The following is a 19605-nucleotide window of genomic DNA, read 5'->3' as shown; positions in this document are numbered from 1 at the left end:
AAATTAACACTGCTGGCAATAGGGTCTCTTGAATAACTAGTAGGATCTTAGATTCTAGTAGAGTTCTAAAACTATTTGTGGTTGACAAGGAAGCAAAAGAAGAATATATACAATATACTGCAGATTTGACATACCTGTTCTACATACAATGATTCATTCGTTCAGCTCATTGGAGTTACAAAACTCACCATCACAAAAACAAAAAACACAAAACAAAAAAAAAATAAAAAAATAACGCATTATATAATTTAAAATAATAAGTACATCTTTATTTATTTGCGTCACCAAAACAACAACCAAAATTAAAAATTCAAGATTATACATTTTAAATGAAACATGAGTAACATTTCTGTGTACTTCCAGAAACCTTGACATTAATGTTGTTACATTGCTGATACAGTACTGTCATCCTACAGTTTTTTGGATTAATGAGGTGCAAACTACAACATATATAAAATACAAAATAACGAGAGGGTGCATTGATAGGTCTACCTTTTAAGGGTCATTAGTGCAGTTGAGATTTAATATTCTTGATCTCAGCCTGATAACCCAGGCCAAGCTGTCAAATAAGTACCTCACCTTTTACATTCAAGATGGAGAACTTACACAGGATTATAATAACATATACAAACATATTATATAAATATGTTTACATCACTGAAAAGAGAACAACGGTATATCATTTTTTTTTTTATTTACCCTTTTTTTTTTACTATTATCAAGTTAATAAAGAACAACCTCATTCAGATAAAAAAAAAATAGTTTAATCTTTGCATATCACTGAAAATGTGCATAATGTATTACTTAATCCGCCTTAATGTTAGATTTGCATTACCCTGCCCACCAGGTTCACAGTGGGGATGCCTGAAATGAAAGAAGCCTTGAGGTAATGGTACAAACTTCTATCTACAGGCTCTTTTCTATGCAAATCTAACAGATTATTGTTAAGTAGGCAACTCACACTTTCTGATAGGACAGCGATCACATAAAATAATTACTTTGGATCAATGTGTTTCTCTATCAAAGAAAAGTAGCTCCATAACACGGGGGCACTGGCAGAACTAAGTGTTCATCGTTCTACAGAAAAATAATACAATTTACAACAGCTATTAGGAGTTTTTTTAAAGAGGATTTTCCTCTTAAATATTTTGTGGCAGATTCAACTTGCCATACATGACTGAAATAGTCTTACGTGTCCATATTTAATAAAATATGGTTTGTATGACCCTTTGCAACCAATCAAAAATTATCGTATTAGTCTAAATCAGGGGTCTCAAGCTGGTGGCCCGCCAGCTGTTGCAGGACTACAATTCCCATGAGGCATTGCAAGGCTGACAGTTACAAGCATGATTTCCATAGACAGAGGCATGATGGGATTTGTAGTTCTGCAACAGCTGGAGGCCCGCCAGTTTGAGAACCCTGGTCTAAATGCAGAGCATTGGGTAAAGCAAATATATCGTTGATGAACGATCTCCATGCCGTAATTGCATATATCCTCATTAAACTAGCTTTAGTAGTATTAAAAATAATCAGGTGACAAAATAAAGGGTCAACTCCACTCAAAACCAAGTTTTAATATCCTTCATGCTTCTAAGTGACTTCAGGGTTGAGATGGCCCAATATGGCTTTTATTTTAATTTCATCCCACAAGGATATAATACAGGTCTTATATTCTCACTGCTAAATTTCCAATTATTTGTTCTACTTTATATAGAATAGGAATACATGACTCTACCATTTGGTTTTGCAATATGTGTGATAGCCGGACAATACTGTAAATTTGGATAATCATAAGTCACAACTAGTATCCCTTAGAGTCATAATATTTTAATGTGATTGCTATAAACAACTCAGAATAGGAAAAATTCGTTTGGGTGGAATTGACCTTTTAGAGCTCTGACTTCAGGTCAGATGTATCAGGTGTAATAATCAGATCCTACAGAGCTCAGTTTCTTGGTCACATGACTTAATGCCAACACTTTAGTTGCCTTTAATAGCTGCCTGCTGTGAGTACCAACACAGCCTTGCCAATCCTGAACCAGAATAATGGTTAGATCTGCTTACTACAACCTTTAGGAAAATATATGAAGGGTTTTATATCCTTATTCACCTTCCCCAATGCCCAAAGTTTTACTCCTAATGCTATGTACAGTCAATATAATGGAGAATAAATTAATTATGCAAAAGGAAGAGTAAGCTGTGCCAGCTGTGCAGAACTGGGATTTCTAGTGCTGACATCTTGCCTCTAATTTACAAGAAATATAACATGTCAGTGGGTGGTTTAACCAGCCATCATCTACATAAAACTATTTTATTTTTGGGTCTAGTGACTGTTAAGCCAACAATTTTAACTGAATTCCCATCTGCACAGGGCAATGTTTGTGGATTTCTTTTAATCATATATAAAAACATAATTTGCTTAAAGTGGTTCTAAAGGTTCTTAATGCATTCTATCTTAGCTGTCTGGGACTCTCCCTCCTGATTGGCAGAGACACTGGCTCCCACTGCTGTCAATCAAAGTTAGTGAGCCAAATCAAAGTTAGTAACCCAACTTCTGAATGGAGACACAGAGCAGCAGCTTGGCTTGGTTGCCCCCACAGCAAGCTGCTTTCTGTGGGGGCACTGGGCAGGAGAGAGGGGCCAGCAGCGCCAGACAGGGACCTGAGAAGAGGAAGATCTGGACTGCTCTTTGCAAAACCACTGTCGCGGGTAAGTATAACATGTTTGTAATTTTTTACCCCCAAAAAACTGAGATGGTAGTATCACTTTAAATATAATTTGCTGTGTATATGCATACATGATGCTTTGATATTTTGGAGGTGGGAATTGCTATTTAAAAAGAAGTATGGCCAAAGCTTTTTTGCCATATTACTCTTCTGGGTCACAGGAATGCACTTACTTTTGCTCTTTTGTGGTCCAGACTGATGCTGCAGCATGGAGGTGGACAAGTAGGTTTGTTTTTTCTATTCCCATACTTCTCCTTAAAAAAACTTTTTATTAATATTTAAAAAATAGTTTCTATTTAGTAAAATTAAGCATTTAAGCTTTTCACATGTCACAGTCTCTCCTACTGTAATGTTAAAATGTTAAAGTAAATCGTAAATCATTTTCTGTTCTATTATAAAATTAATTTGTCGTGTCCTTTCAAAACTATGCTTTGAAACTCAAAATATACTTAATTTATGCATTAAACCCATATTTTTGATACACCTGACCTTTACAAAAATACTCGAGTCCAAATCTGGCTAAACATAACAGAAATAATGATCGAACGTAGAAACAAAATTCAATGTAATGTAAACTGAATGTGAAAAGAATTCTGAAATGCAACACATTCCATTGTACAATTGCTGGTGTGTCAATAAAACGTTCCTGATTTAAAAAACAAGAAAAAGAAAAAAGCTCCAAACATATTAGTTTAAGTTGTCTGGGAGTCTGATTGACCCAGCGAGAATATAAAATATAATATTATATGTAATTATCAATGCCCACATTAGATTTCCTTTTCGATCAATTCATGTTTGGCTCAAATTTGCATGTTCACATTCAGTAGACCATGTATTATCTCAATGCAGGATTAGGTATTTTTAACATGGCAAGATTCTTCAATTGGGGTCATCTAATTAGTTTACCTCTCTCTAGCCATCATGCACATCCATTGTGCTACATCCATATCATCTTATTATTTACAATTGGGTCTATTTTTGGCCGCACTTTTCCCATGTCTACTCAATCTAGACCCATCCTTACAGAGCGCAAACAGTATTATCTCTATTACATAAACCACACACACTTTATTAAGCTCCACATTTACGGATTCCAAATATCAGCACTGCCCCATTATTACTCAAACTCCACCCACACAATCAAGATCCACCCTTACAAAATCCAAATATCAGTATTGCCTCATTATTACATACTCATGCCCACTCAAACTCAATCCTTAAAGAGTGCAAATATAAGTACTGCTCTGCCAAAACGGTATTGGAGTTATGGCCTCTTCAATCCTTTATAAAGAGCAGATGCAACAGATTGTCTCCAATACAAAAATACCTCTACAAATCATAGTGTTACCTTATACTAGCATATTGCAACTGCATAATAATATATATATATATATATATATATATATATATATATATATATATATATATATACATACACACAAGACTATTTGTGCATACATACATAAAACTCTAAGTGAAAGATGTAAGATAGTGCAATGCATGATGGATGTATGCTGTTTCAATAAAAAATATATCAATGCTGAAACTCTATAAATTGCTTTTGACTTATATAACAATATAAGTGTCAGTTCTGTTTATAATTGTCATACTATATGGATAGTAAAGGTATATCATAGTTCATTTGCTCAACTACAAATATAATTTTCTTATCGGGAGAACACATTTATAGCCATACTAAAATATATATTCTGGGCCTTATTTTATGCCAATACGATAGTGCTTGCTTATGTTTTATAGTACTTTATCTTATACAATAGAGCAATAGGGGTTGCAAATGGTACACATCAAGTCGAGTGTAAAATTAGCTATTAAGGCAAAAGTCAAGCAATAGAAAAATAATATTTAGTGCACATATTGATTACAACTTATCATGTGATTCTCTGTTATAAATAAAGTTTTACATCCGTTATTTTTCTCAATTTGATTTAGCTTTTGCTGTTCTTGTTGTTTCATCAAACAAGGCATTGATGAAACGGTCACCCCAGCCAGAACAGAGTGTTGGACAGAATGGGGAAGGGCTTCAAACATATTTTTTGTTAATATATTATTCAACCTCATTTTATGTGTTTTTTTTATATGTTTATTATTATGTTTTTTTTTTAGTTCCCATATGTTTAAAGCTGAACTCCAAGCAGATATAAAATATGCAAATTAATGTAGCTCAGCATTTGGCTATCTATATCCAGAACTTTTTTTTTTTTTTTGAATAGAGTAGGGAAGGCTTTTGAATTCCTGCCATGTTTTACTGCCGTTGGAGGATCTGTTGGAGAGATTTCTTCACTTCCCATGTGGTAAAAAGGTTGTCCCCAGGACAGGAAGTAAAGTAAATCTCTCTATCAGCAACACAGACAAAAGTGAAAATGTATTTTTAAAATTAAGTTGGGGAATTCTAGAACATTTATAAACTTTTTATTGTTGTCTTCTGGTAAAAACATGTCTCCAAAACAGGAAGTGAGGGGACATTTTTCTAAAAGAGTCATGGGTAGCTGTAATCCTGAGAACTGCTCTAATCCTTTCACATTTTACACGAAACTAAGAAAAAACGGTTAAGGCATTACATACGTTTTACTGTATCGGTAAATTATTTTGTAATGCATTTGAATTTTAATTGCACTGCAGTTCAAGAAGCATGCCACTGGAGTAAAGAGCTAAATTATAGAAAAAGCTCAACAGTCTGCTGCTTCTCCTTTCACTGTCCAGTCACAGGCAGAGAGAGGGAAAAAACCTAAGTTACTTAAAAGAGAAGCAAAGGTTACATTTTTTTTCCTCCATCATACTTTCCTAGGTGGATACATCATTGGTCCGATGCTGCATCTGTCCCCCGGCGCCTCTGCACTGAGAACCGGGTGATCAAACACCACCGATCGCTCGGTTCGGACAGTTCCCTCAGCAGAGAGCTGTACACTGTGAGTCACAATTCCCTGCTCTTCTCCCTCCTCTCTCACTGGAGCGCTGAGCTGTGAAGGGGCGGGGGGCGGGGAGCGGCCATCTCAGGCTCTCATCGGCTCGCTGAGGGGCTGAGCGGGGTGTCAGTCCAGGCACCTGGAGGATCCAGACTTCCATTGTCGGGATGATGCGGTGCCTGGACTGATGTCCTTGACATCAGCAGAGAGCGGACTTCAGTGAAGCCGCAAGCTGTCACAGTCGGGTGCCCATAGTTAAGATGCTGGCGTCGGAGAAAGAAGACAAGGTAAAACCAGCTTGGGTCAATACACCACTGGATCGTGGGACAGGTGAGTGGCTGTTTTTTAAAAGTCAGTAGCTACAGTTTTTGTAGCTGCAGATTTTTATTTTTTTCACAGAATGGCTATGCTGTGCGACAGAGCTGTGTATATCTCAGGATTGGTAGGGCAGAAATAGAAATCCTTCAATAGGTAAGCTCCCTTGTATGCATTTCAACTGCATGTTTAGTCGTTGGCATGGAGTTCATCTTCAATTCTTTAGCATGCATTATCTACAAAATAAACTGACCAAAAATGCATGTGCCTACTTCTTTTTACAATGCAGGTGCTGAAGATGTTAAACATGAGACCTGTTCTATTTATTAGACTTACACTTATTTTCATGCACTGCACATTAGCACAGGGAGGGCAAAGCCTGAATTCTGTTTTTTAATTGGCTGTCATGGGATTCCTGAGCACACTGCGCTATTAAAAAAGCATAATAAGACTAGGGAAGGAGAGGGGACCTCTATGATGCTGAGTGAAAAGGTTTCCAGCAGGGTAACTATTTTTGTTCATCATGGGAAACCCCTTTAACTAGAATAGAGTAATACAAGACAGGAACTTTCCTGGGTGCGTTTCACCTTGATGTTACAAAAGTACAAAGACAAGCATATGCATTTTGGATTCTGAAGTAGCTCTACTGCAGAATAGAGCATCTTCATTTTAAATCAATTTAAAATATGCAATATGATAGCATATCGTAAGAGCAAGGCATTCACAATATTCTGCTTTCTATGTAATCATATCCAAGGTGAAAAGTAACAATGCCAATAAAATTATTTTATTACAGTCAAAGTAGACAAGAGTATTAAATCAAGCTACAAATAGAACCCTTATAAACTATTAATTACTCAAAGGTCATACTAGTTGTTTTACATTAAGTGCTCTTTGAGTTGGGAAAAAGTTTGACACTTTAAAAGGGCCCTGGAGTTGTAGAAGCGATTAATGCATTTATTTATTGGTTTTCTTGATGTTTAGTTACTTTTAATTGAAAAACAAAATTGTTCTATTATTTAAATGATAATAATAGAGTAATACTGTATAAAGTTACTAAAATATTCCAAAATTAATTGTCAATGTAAAATATAATTTACAACGTTATATATACTAATTTATTTTTATGATGGTAAATTTTTAAATGGTATGCCTACCCAAAACTGTTGTTTGAATTCTGTCTTTCATGGCAGCAGATACTTGCAACCCCAAGAAAACCCTGAACCACCCCCCATCAAGTCATGAATAACAACGTCATTGATAGTCTTAATGCTACTCTGTTCTGCCTTACAATATGCTGCTCATGTGACAAAAGGCCTAGACATCTGGTTATGCGATCGCTGCAAAAGAGGAAGATCTACATTCAGAATAGCTAATCCTGCAATTCAGTAGACATCACATGACTAAATGCCAAAACATCTGGCAATGTAACTGCCACAGCAAGAAGCACAGAGCAATGGGTTACTCATGAAAAAAGTATTTTCCAAGCTCAGGAAGGCTGATATTATAGCTCCATACCTGTTGAAACACAATTAAGCTAGGACAGGTTTGGAATTTCCTGAAAAAGATTGCCACACCAGGGTCACTGGGAAGAATACGCTGGAGGACTGAGTTAAAAAAAAACCTTTAGGCTCAGTCTGCGCTGCCGTGACCTGAAAGTAACGCCACTTACAATGAGACTTTCCCGGGAGACTTCCTGGTGATTTCAGTACTACTTTGAGGCAAAAGTCTGATTGAAGTCACCTTGAAGTAGTACAGGAACATTTTCTAAAGTTGTAGCAAATTAGTGCTAATTAAGACCATTCTTATTGACTGACTAACATGGGATTTCACGTTTTGCGACTTGAGGGTCTCACAAGTCGGATCCCAAGTCGTGGCAGTGTGAACCGAGCCTTTGGTTTTCTCTCTTTTTCTTTTATTCTCAGATTTTTAAAGTGTTCAGGAGTTAGTGTTTAATTTCCCAGTTATATAAAGATTTTGGTTATATAAAACAGTAAATGATAAGTACAATTCAACCTGAGCATATTAAAAAAACATGATGGATATGATAGAGAAGACTGCATGTCGAAAAAATCAGCAGATCCAGGGATATAGGCCAGAGAAGTCAAGGTTTGCACACCACATCAGCTGTCTATAACTCTGGATCTAACTATCAGTTTGACATGTTTTTTTATAACTCTGGATCTATCTATCTATCAGTTTGACATGTTTTTCTTTTTTCATCATCTATTCAACTTTGTAAGTTATCTTTATGTATCCCAAACTTTTAGAAAATAACCAAAACATAAAATGAAAATGTATGTTTTGGGTAGGGCTGGTAAAAACCTCAACCATTATGTGGAGCTTTGTAGGGTGTCGCTGGCAGCACCCACTAGATACCTGCAATAGGCCAGGATTGAGTTCTGTATATTTTCCTATAAATAATACATTAGAGAACAGGTGTCACAGTATTTCTGTGACCTTTTTCCTCTAGCGAATTCATCATATGAATAGAGAACTTAGACAAGTGATAATAGTAGCTAAAGCAGAGCTTTCTGCACAGCTATGAAGACCTAAACCTGAAACACAAAATATGCACCTAGAGAGCCAAATGTCACCGCTAATAAAAATTAGTACATAACTGTATATATTTAGATGCAAGCAGTGTAAGTACTGACTTGGTGTCAGCTTCTTGCAACACACTGCACAGCAGAGCTCAATGGAATTAACAGCAGTCAGTTGTGTTGCAGCGCTCATGTGCTAATAAGAAGCATACTGATGAAAGGAGGGAGCCTATCAGTCTGCTGATCCTCCTTCACTGTCCAATCAGAGGATGGGTGAGGGACAAGACCTGTAATTGCTACAAATCTGCAGCAGATAATTCAGGTCTTTTCCCCTGCAAGAGAGGGCTGTGTAAATCTTGTAAATGGATGGACTTTGGCAGCCAAGAGAGTTCCCTTTATGCATTATGCAATACAACAGCGTATTAAGATCTTTGCTTGGCATTCAGGTTTAAAGTTTTTAAACATATAGGGATTGTTAAAAAAAAAATGTATATAAGAATGTTATTGGTAGCCCTTCTATATAAAGGTAATATATTATTTAAGGTTATTAGGTTGCCAATAGCATTTAAAAAATATTAAGGAATTAAATGAAAAATACTATCATTGAACAGTACTGTCCTAAGAATGCGTAGTTCATGTCAAGTGAATTTAGTTTGACCTGAATTCATGAGATTACAGAAGTACATTTTGTTCAGCAGTGTGTGAAGACCATTGCCTGTCATTCATTAAAAAAAAATAAAAAAAAGAAGCAAGTTTTTCACTTTTTCGAACGGCAATACAAGCTGGTGTTAGAATATAGTTCTATTAAGAGAATATATTTATATTATGTACAGTATTAGGTATATACATTTATATTGAAAGCTTTCTTTAAAACATAAAAAAGCAACCAGCGCCGCACATTTTGTAAACGTACAAAGTGTACTAACAACACACAAGAAGCATAAATAAGACAAAAAATAAAAATGACAAAGAGTAACGTTAAATACAGAACAAATTGTACAATAGGTATTTTTTTTTCTTTAAATACAAAAATAAATAAAAATCATTACATATGTAGTTTCACATACCAGTTGTACAAACAATAAATTATTTTGCTTTTTTTTTTTTTATTCAGTGCTGTATCTATAATTAAAGGAGGAAAACAAAGTAAAGCACAGGCATAATTCTCTTTCCAAATACAAATGTACAAATACCCAAATGCGTAAAATGATCACTAGATCTGGCTCTTTTTGGCTAGATTAGTTGGTGATCTTGTGTTTGTGGTATAGCTGTAGATAATCAGACCTGACAGATCTCGAGGGAAGAAGCTGTCAGATAGGTTATATAACATCTCACTGCTACTGTTTTAATCGAGATAAGCCAGTGCTGGGACAATATGCTTAGTGGTGCCTCCTTCCATTAGCCTAATAGGAACATTGGTGTAACTGTCGAATTTCTGTTTTTAGCTGATGTTGTGTCAGAAGACATTGTGAGATGGGCAGGTTGTACTTCCATGTCCATCTGCTCTCTGGTGTCTATGGCCAGCTTAAAGTCCAAATGAGCTTCTTGTATCAATCCACTAATAAATAATTCCAGGTGCATCAAAATAAAAGGTGTGTGAGGTCTTACAGTCTGTTTTCATAAAATGGTCAGGGCCTTTAGCAGAGTTCCAACATGCACTCAACCGACTCACAACTAGACCTATTCAGTTAGCAGGGAGGATGAGCTTTACTGATTGCCATTACTTCCATAGAAATGACAAGGGGTAATTTCTGCAGAATGCTGGCAGGGGGCCAGCTTTCTACTCAAGCTGTGGTTGCTTTCTAAAAAAATAAACTGTATAGCTTTGCTCACCTTTTGATTTGATGCACCTTGAATGTGTATTAGCTGATACAAATGTAAAGTTCAGTTGAGCTTTAGGTGGTGCTTTACTAGTGGCAAAACATTGCTTAGGCAGAGAAAGTATGTGTTTCTGACACAAACACATCTAGTAATAAAGAGGTCAGGCAACTTAAACAAATCAATTCTCATTTGCCTTCAACTTTTTTTGCATGTAATAACACACATGTTCCCTCTGACCACAGTGGAAGCATTATCAATCTTTTCATTACATTTGATTGGTAGACTTGCAATAAAACAGTAGTAAAGATATGCAAAGTGGTATCCCATGATAGCTGATCCTTTTATTAGTTTAACACAGTCACAGAAGAGAAAGATGATTCTAAATGGTTACTGTGGCTAATTTGCAAGTAACTTGGAACAGCTATTGGACTTTACAGTCACTAGGAATACTTGCACTGTGATACCATACTATGTCTGTAGGTGGCAGTACAGGTGACAAGTAAATTTGGAGCTTTCAAACCAAACCAGTAGCATGGTAAGCAGAGGAGAATGATTTGTTTAAACTGAAGACTCTTATATGAAGTGATTCCAATGTGTATACCAAAAGAAATCACAGAAAATATTACTTAGAAAATAAATTCCCTCTACTCTCTTCCAAAAGGAGATTTTCTTTACCATTTACAGCCCTTGGGCTACTAATTTACAGGAACTGTAGGCTGCAAAAAGTCTGAGCCCGTATCTGAAATCAACAGTGCTAAATGTAAGCACTGCCTATGACTGCCTAGGTATATGTGGCAGCACCTCCTTTAATAACAAGCCTATTTTACAAGGCTAATCGTATTTAAGAGCTTGGATTTCTCAAAGCCCTCAACATTCCTGTATACTTTAAAAAGCGGAGGGCTGTAAACACTATACATACCCTCTTTGTAGAGTTAAAAGGAAGTACTGCCTACAACTGTCTAGGTACCTTTTGGCAACGTCTCTTTTAAAAACAATTATATAAGGGCTCAGATTTCTCCAAGCCCCCCAACGTTACTATAAATTAAGGAGCTTAGGGCTATAAACACTACACAGGCCCTCTCTGTAAGCGGAAAGAGTTTAACTTCCACCTAGAGAAATTAATTAAGCCTAGGTTTTTCTTTGTAGACCTCCTTTATTATACTCTATGTAGATATTTGTCCACTTATTTACTTTTTGTAATGCTATTATCACACAGATATTGCTTGGTATATGAATTGTTAAGCCTTATCTGCACATTAATTAATGTTCTGTCTTTTTATAAGACTTTGGTAACTTTATCCCTCCGAGTCACTGAACAATGTCCTTGTGGCTCGGACACATTATACGGTGCAGGACACTGTATAGAGTCTTCACATCCCATCACCAATCCCCTGTATTGATTTTTTTCAGTGTTTTCATGAAGAGAGTATCAGTTTTGCTCCAGGATTGTTAATGCTGCTTAGTGCATAATCAATACAGTTTAGATCAGGGAGGTATTTTAGTTTACAGAACTGAATTTGCTAATGATAATAAGGAAGCTGCTGTTTTCTATCGTTCAGCCAATGTGAATCTGACATTTACACTTATTTAATAAGGCAGTTCAAAGAGCTCATGCCGGAGCAGGTGCAGTAATCCATAGCGACCTAACTGCACTTCATTAGATGAGCAGTCAGAAAAGAAAAAATAACTTAAAAATGTACTTATAGTTTTAGATTTATACAGTGGATCCAAACAATTAATAGGAAGATGTGTCAGGATATCAGGATAATTTAGCTTTTTTTTCTTTAGATAGCATCCAGAAGGGATAGAACATTATCTTCTGTTCTAGATTTAATGTGGGACAAAAAGTGAGGTTAAATCTGAATAGAGAAGGGTTGTAGTCTTCTTTGAGGTTTTAACGCATGACACCCAATGTTTTGGGGTATAACAAAGTATCAACTTGAGATGAAGTGAAGTCTAATTAGACTTTAAGTTGGGTATACACTACTAGAATTTTGAACGTAAATTTGTATTAAAATTATCAGTACAATCAAGCGTCATTAGAAAGTAATTCAAGATTTAGTTTGCTTTTAACACTTGATTTTGGAATGAATGGACTTTACCGAAAAAAAAAAACCCCACATACACTATTAGAAATTTGTACATCTGAGAAAAAAAATTCATCACTGTGGTTGAAAACAAATGTTTGACCCCACTAATGATTAGAAAAAGCAACCAACATTGTTACAACATTCTTACAATTAAAAATGTTGAACTATTTGTTACTAGTGTATACCCAGCTTAAACTAACCCTTCCCTACTTTATTCAAAGTCCAAAAAAAATGACAGGAGTTATCAGAAGTTAAGAAAATTAGATCAAGCTTAGGAATTTCTTGTTCTCAGCTATTTTTACAGTTCAACTCATTGTGTTTTTAACCAAGAATGAAAGACAATTGCTATGGATTACTGCATTTTGTGCTCCACCATGTGCTTTTATTATTTCACTGAGCCAGTAAACTAAAATTATAACAGTGTGTTACGATTACACACTAGAATGGGAGAAATCATTGGAGACAATCTGGGATATAGTCTGGTGGACAGGGCAGAGCTGGGTATCAGGTGGATGTGGAGTTTTGATCCTCCATTGGATACCTGTTGCACTGCACCATAACTCCCTGAGGCCTGATGCTACTTGGTTTATGAAACCTTAAATCAGTTGGGAATGAATAAAGGTGGTTATTGACTGTTGGGAGCAGAGTCCCCCTGGATAACACAAAAAGCTTGTGTCTCACTGAAAACATTTATAGGGTATGTTGTAATAAATGTCAGTAAGTGTGTTCAAAATGTAATAGGCAGGGGGAGTCATTCATGTCACCTTGAATGCTCTTGGCCCTTATGTGACCTGTTCAGTCTTGAATCCTTTCCCAGATGGGAGAAAGTGACAGCCACTTGTAAAGTCCACCTTCTAACCACTTTATTCCCATCTCCCAAAGGCACCATTCCCTCTGTGGCCACCATGGTAAAATACCTCTGCTTTCAGGTATGGGGAACCATGTGGTCTTCACCCAGGATGCAGTGCCTAGGTCTAGCAGCTAGTCGCTAGGCCTAAGAACTGTCACATGACAGAGGGGAAGGCATCACCACTTCTTCGAGCTCAAACATAAGCTGACACCGGGTGTTTTGGTGATGGCTGTGATAAAGGAATAAGCAGTGGAAAAATGCTAGAGAGGTAAGTATAAAGTGGTTGGGCTGGGCTTTATTTAGACACTGTCACTTTACTCTAATGTGACTTTTAATTTAAACTATACTGTAACACAAAGTCACTTTTAATTATATAAATATATCATATTTCAGATGGAGTGATTTATTTAAAACATTTTTAGCTATTGCAGTCAAGTGCCAGATGTCCTCAGTATGCCAATGGATATTTATTGAATGGCATCTCACAACATAAAATATCCCAGGACATTTCTAAAAATTGTTAAAGTAGTGGCTTTTGCCCTAACATCACTCCAATAAAAGCCTTTTGCAGAGATCACATCACCAGCCTAAATGTCCCACATTTTTTTTATTTTATAGTCTGGAAATTTAATATACGAGTGACTTTATTTTACAGTTAGCAAGGCAGAAAACAGCAAAAAGTTAAGTTAATTTAGCCTTGCCTAATACTATGAGTATAGTAACTTTAACTTACTAGTAATTGTTATTAGTATCTTTTTTTTTTTTTACCATGTGACTTAAATTTTAGGCTTACTGGCCCATGAAACTTCAACAAACCAGATTCTGACATATACGTCACTTTTACTTGCAACTTAAATACTATTCTGGCATGACCAATGTTCTCATCTTGTTGAATGACAGCAGAATAAATTGTCATTATTTTTGACAGGACTGCATTCAGAATTATACTGGTAGTTTTTTTGTGAAGACCATGAGGTTGCTTTACGAAAGAAATAATTTTACCCATCACATACAGGCAGATTCGGATGAAATACTTTTTTCACATTTCACTGAATGGCTGTCTGAAGTCAACAAACACCAATGTAAAAGTGGCTCCAATAGTTACCCTGTTGTTTCTTAATTTGCTTTTAGTGTTATCAGGACAAATAATACACTAACAGTAATACATTCAAATTGGAATACAGCTATTTATATTGATAGGACATTCTTTTTTCGAATAGGCACTGGCCTTCAGTAATATGGAGCAGTCAATGCACCAGAGCAATCAGTGGTTCTTTTGACCACACTAAACTGCTGAAATCGAATTGGTTGCTGTGGTGCATTGTACACCAGTGCCATTTTACAATGTTGGGCTTAAAGTGGAACTATGGGCAAAATAAAAATGATATAATGCAGTCTGTCACTAGCTTTAACAAAGCAGATTTTGTTCCCCATCCCTCTCTAACATAGTTGCTTTGTCTGTTGGTCCTGCCGGTAGATCTGGTAGGTTTACACTTCCTGTAACAGGGTGACCACACCCTGCTATGCAGTGAAATCGCACAGCAGTGTTGTCACAGCATGGGCCATATAGTAGCAGTCTTAGATGAACATGTGCTTTCAGATGGGCTTTAAAGCAGAACTACACCCTCCTATCCTTTTCAGTCAAGGAAGCTGACATCTTATCTTCTATCTGAACTGCAACTGCCATGATACTGCAAATGTGATCAGTTATGTCAGCAGCCATTTGATGGTTTGACAGTTTGGTTGAAAACATAAGCAAATGTGACAGTTAGCATGCCTGGCATGCAGGGAATATAATTGTTTTTTGAAAATGTTGATTCAGTAGGTTTAATTCTGCTTTAATTAACCACTTGCCACCCAAGCCAATTCCGGCATTTCTCTCCTACATGTAAAACCCCAATTTTTTGTATAACGTAAAAGATGATGCCGAGTAAATGGCTGCCAAACATGTCGCGCTTTAAAATCGCGCTTACTTGTGGAATGGCACTAAACTACAGTACTTAAAAATCTTCATAGGTAATGCTTTCAAATTTTTTACAGGTTATTAGTTTAGAGTTACAGAGGAGGTATAGCACAAGAAATATAGCTCTTGTTCTGATGATCACAGCGATGATCACAGCGATACCTCACATGTGTGATTTGAATGCCTTTTTTTATTATTTGATCACTTTTATTCTTATTAGCCCTTGTACACATGGTCGGAGATTTCGACGGAATGTGTCCTATCAGACTGTTTTGTCGGATAATCCGACTGTGTGTGGTCTCCATCGGACTGTTTCCGTCTGAGTATCCGACAGACCAAGTTTTCCAACTTGTCCGTAAAATTTTCCGACACAATGCTCCGATCGGACATACTCCGATCATGTGTAGCCTACTCCGACGGACAAAGTGCCATGCATGCTCAGATCAAACTCCTAGACCAAAGCTATTGGCTACTAGCCTGAACGTAGTCCCGTCGTAACAAAATAATGTCATCACGTTATGTACAATCAGATTTTCTGACAACTTTGTCCGACCGTGTGTATGCAACAGTTTCGAACAAAATCCGTCGGACAAAATCCAATGGATTTGGTTGTCAGAATGTCCGACCGTGTGTACAAGGGCTTACAGGGAATGTAAACACCCTTTGTAATAGGAATAGCACCTGACAGGTCCTCTTTACGGAGAGATCTGGGTTCTATAGGTCCTCACATCTCTCCTCTATGCTGGAAAGCCTGAGATAAAAAAAAAAAATCAACCTCAGGCTTTCCAGTAAAAAAAACTTCAGTGTTTATTTCTGCCAGAGCCGGACGTCATGGCATCACTTTCAGCCTACGGGGGTCATAGAGAAGGCCGGGGACCATCCCAAATGGAACTGCCACTTTTGCTGGATATCTTGATCTGTTACAAGAAGAGAAAAAAAACAAAAAAAAACCCAGATCCACTGACAGGAGCAATGTGTAATAAAAAACGCATTACCGGGATACTCAGAAAATGAATAACTGTTGTATTGATGCTACTGACAGACTACATTATATACGGTATGTCATTTTTGATTTTACCCATAAATACATTTTAATTAAATAAGGCAATACAATGGTCATTGATGTGCACAGTTTAGCAACCAGATTGAATCAGTATAAAGCAGATCAATTGCTAAACTGTTTCTGTTGTTGATTGCCCTTTGCACATCACTCTTTATCTATTAAATAAAAAAAAAAGGATATTTATTCACTGACAATATATGTCTCCAAGTAGCTGATAGCACCTTATATTAGTTTTAAGCTCAGTACATGAAGAAATATATTACACGTGGAAACTGCTTTGTTTTCATGGAGACTTTGTTTCTATTGATTGTACAGCCTTTTTATATTGAATCAGGCAGCTGTTGACTGTGACCAGCAAGCCCTGTTCATAATACAATAACCTATAACAATATAGGACTGTCTTTTGATAAAGGTATATACGATTACCTCTACAAGTTATATACACTACCTTGAGCACCTGAGCTCTCAAAGTATTTTTTTTCTTTTTTTCTTTCCTCTAGCCATATTTACACAGAAAAATAACCTTTTGAAATAATAAAAAAATAATGTGTCCAGACAGAGAGAATGCCATATTGCCTAACACTTGTTTCTGTTTTGGAAATTAAAACGTCGATGCCCTTTACATTTATTTTTTTTCTAAACTAAAACCGATGCCTGTACCTTTCATTACGATTGGCTGTTACAATTTGTAAACAAATGTCTAAAGATAACACAAGCTGGTTGGCAAAAACTCAAAAAACCAGAAGGGTAAAAACAAAAACATCGGGCTAATGAGGAGCAGCAAGCTCTGTTTTTTTTTCCAGTAAAAACCTGCAGCTGTTTCCTGAAACAAATGGCAATAGTTAACACAGCTACAGATCTACTTTGGTCAATCACTCTGCTTAACAGAAGAAGCAAGTGACATGTAAAGTGACACACCAATTGACACTTATTTACAAAACACCACAAATATAACCTACATGCCATCCAAAAGTATAAGTTAGCAGATGTTCTTGAAGGCTTTCTTCTCTAGAGGTAGGTGATGTCGATGTGACTTGAACAAAACCTGTTTCCATACCATCACCTACTTGCTGAGGTTCCACGTGATGTTCTACGCTGTCTTTCAAGGTTTGGTGGACAGCCCGAGTATATTGTTTTAAAGGATATCTCCCTTTGAGGCCCGTATTCCATAGAGCCCTTACATTGTTTCGGGACAGCTCATACAAAACCTTAACTAAACCTTAACATCTGTCTTGCTAGATCTACTTATACACAGTAGTTAGAACTGTGTCATTGAAGACAAAGTTTATCCTTTGGTTAACACTTCTTGAGTAAGCATTGCTTAAATGCCGATGGTCTTTGAGAAAGTAGACACCCTTTGGCCAGCTTTCCTTGTCCATCTTGGCACTGGACAGTTCTGGTGTGCCAGCCCGTGTCACATGTTCTAGAGCAGGATAGCCATGGGCCAGTCACCCACTGTGGTTGGTTACTCTGGGGAACAACGTTATTGTTTATGGTGTTTGTGGTGGTACTTTGTTTGGCTGGTACAAAGAAGCTGTAACGTACATCTATCGGTTTACTGACATCAGTGGCTAGAATCTGTACGATGAGCACCTCCTTGGTGGCTGAATGGCCCATACTATGGAAGGAATCCTCGGCGTGGCTCCAACCACTATAGTTCATGGCAAAACCATTCGTTTCCATGATGGTCTCAGAAGTAGAGATCATGTATTTCCCATTGATGATATACTCTCCTGTCTTCTTTTTTAATGCCATGTAAGCTGTAAACTTGGTCTGATCTTTGGCCTTGTATTGTTTCACTTTGATGTGGGTAGCTCCCTCTGGGATCTTTACAATATCCGTGTAGCCTTTGCTGTAAAATAAGAGAAGAGATAATTATGAGCTTGCCTTTGGATTATATAGTGCCCGGTGCTCTGAAACCAAGGGTAAACTCTAGGATTTTTAGAGATTTTCTTGTAAGTATATACATGTCATCAGCTTAACATAATTTTATTAAGGTACATTACTATTTTTGAAACATTGGAGCTGGTTTACTAAAGGAATAGAACATATTCAATATGATGGAAAATTTCCTGTAGCTTAGCTGAATGTGGTGTGAAATAATTTTTTGGGATTTCTGCTTGCGCATGTTTGGATGATAGAAGTCAGCACAGCTTCACTGCATTCAGTAAGGGCTCATCCACAACAACAGTTTGGGCGCAGTTGAGCCACGCTTTTAGCACCCCCCGCCCTCAACTATTACCCTCTTTTACTATTACCCTAGCTGCAGAGACAGCAGCCGGGGAGAACACGTCAAGTCTATTGCAGGAAATATACCCCCATTGCTATACCCACCAGGGAATACAAGCCATTGAAGTGGATAAGGACTCTCTGCAAGGGCAGATGTTATTCTCTGAAGACCTGCCGAAGCAAGGTCCACCCAGATACTAGATAGGTTCATATAATGAATGTACTTTAATAAAAAACATCTGTCTGCATTTCAGTTGTCTAGCAATCAGCACTGGAAATGGCAGGTCATATAACAGCAACACCAGGCAACTCATGGTGTCGCTCATATCCCCCATGCTGTCTATGTCTTCTTTCTGCACAAGCTGACTGAGAAATTCTTTATTCTTCTTATGTGCCCTGATGCTGTTAAGGCATAGATACTATAGAACAAGGGGGCTGAGCACCATCATGGGTTACATTGTGTTGCTGGTAAATGGATGGTGGTTTTGTTGTTAATTGGCTAAAATTTTCATTGGAACTTCATTTGCTACTGGATGTTCTGCTGATTGTCCTCCTCCCCCCTCCTTTTATTTTTCTTTAATTCTGGGAGTGGGTGCCTAGTTTTGACAGGTATCGACTCCCACTTCTGCTTAACTCTCCTAGGCGTCCCCCTCACCACCAGAAACCTGCTGCGGGATCATTCACAGAGCGCATACCCAGCGAAAAGCCGACTTTCCACAGTCATTATGACCCGAAGACAGGCGAAAAGCCAGCCTGTGTTATGACAGCACTGAATCCTTGAGCTACAGTGGCGACTAGTGGTATATTTTTAGGGGGGTGGCAATCCACCTGCTTTTATAGCCCCCCAGTCAGTCAACTTTCCCTGTGTCTCCTCCCTCCTCCTCAGTGGCCAATAGGAACGCTTCTCCTCTCAGCTGGTGACGAGTCTCAGGATCCGCTTCCTGATCGGCTGGGAGGAGAACCAGGAAGACAATAGCAAATATTAATTTGCTATTGTCACACAACTGGGTGGGCTCAGGGGGCAGTGCAGCCCACCCTTTTTTTTAAGCTAATTAGAGCCTCAGGCTCTAATAATGTGCTT

The 19605-nt window shown here is 37.3% G+C and overlaps 1 protein-coding gene across 1 annotated transcript in view; it reads right to left on the bottom strand.

Annotated features, from left to right (window-relative positions):
- Positions 1-239: 239 nt before the first annotated feature.
- The window catches only part of ADAMTS5 (ADAM metallopeptidase with thrombospondin type 1 motif 5), a 169742-nt gene continuing 150376 nt past the window's right edge, over positions 240-19605 (bottom strand). Inside the window, exon 8 of the mRNA XM_077480030.1 lies at positions 240-18147. Coding sequence (XP_077336156.1) covers positions 17592-18147 — 556 coding nt within the window. The 3' untranslated portion in view covers positions 240-17591. The remainder of the gene's footprint in view (positions 18148-19605) is intronic.

This window comes from Lithobates pipiens, unplaced genomic scaffold, assembly GCF_037356315.1.
Source record: "Lithobates pipiens isolate NorthernLeopardFrog02 unplaced genomic scaffold, aLitPip1_a1.2 Scaffold_16, whole genome shotgun sequence".
NCBI lineage: Eukaryota > Metazoa > Chordata > Amphibia > Anura > Ranidae > Lithobates > Lithobates pipiens.
Note: the sequence above shows the minus strand (reverse complement) of the source record. Positions and strands in the feature narration are given on the sequence as shown.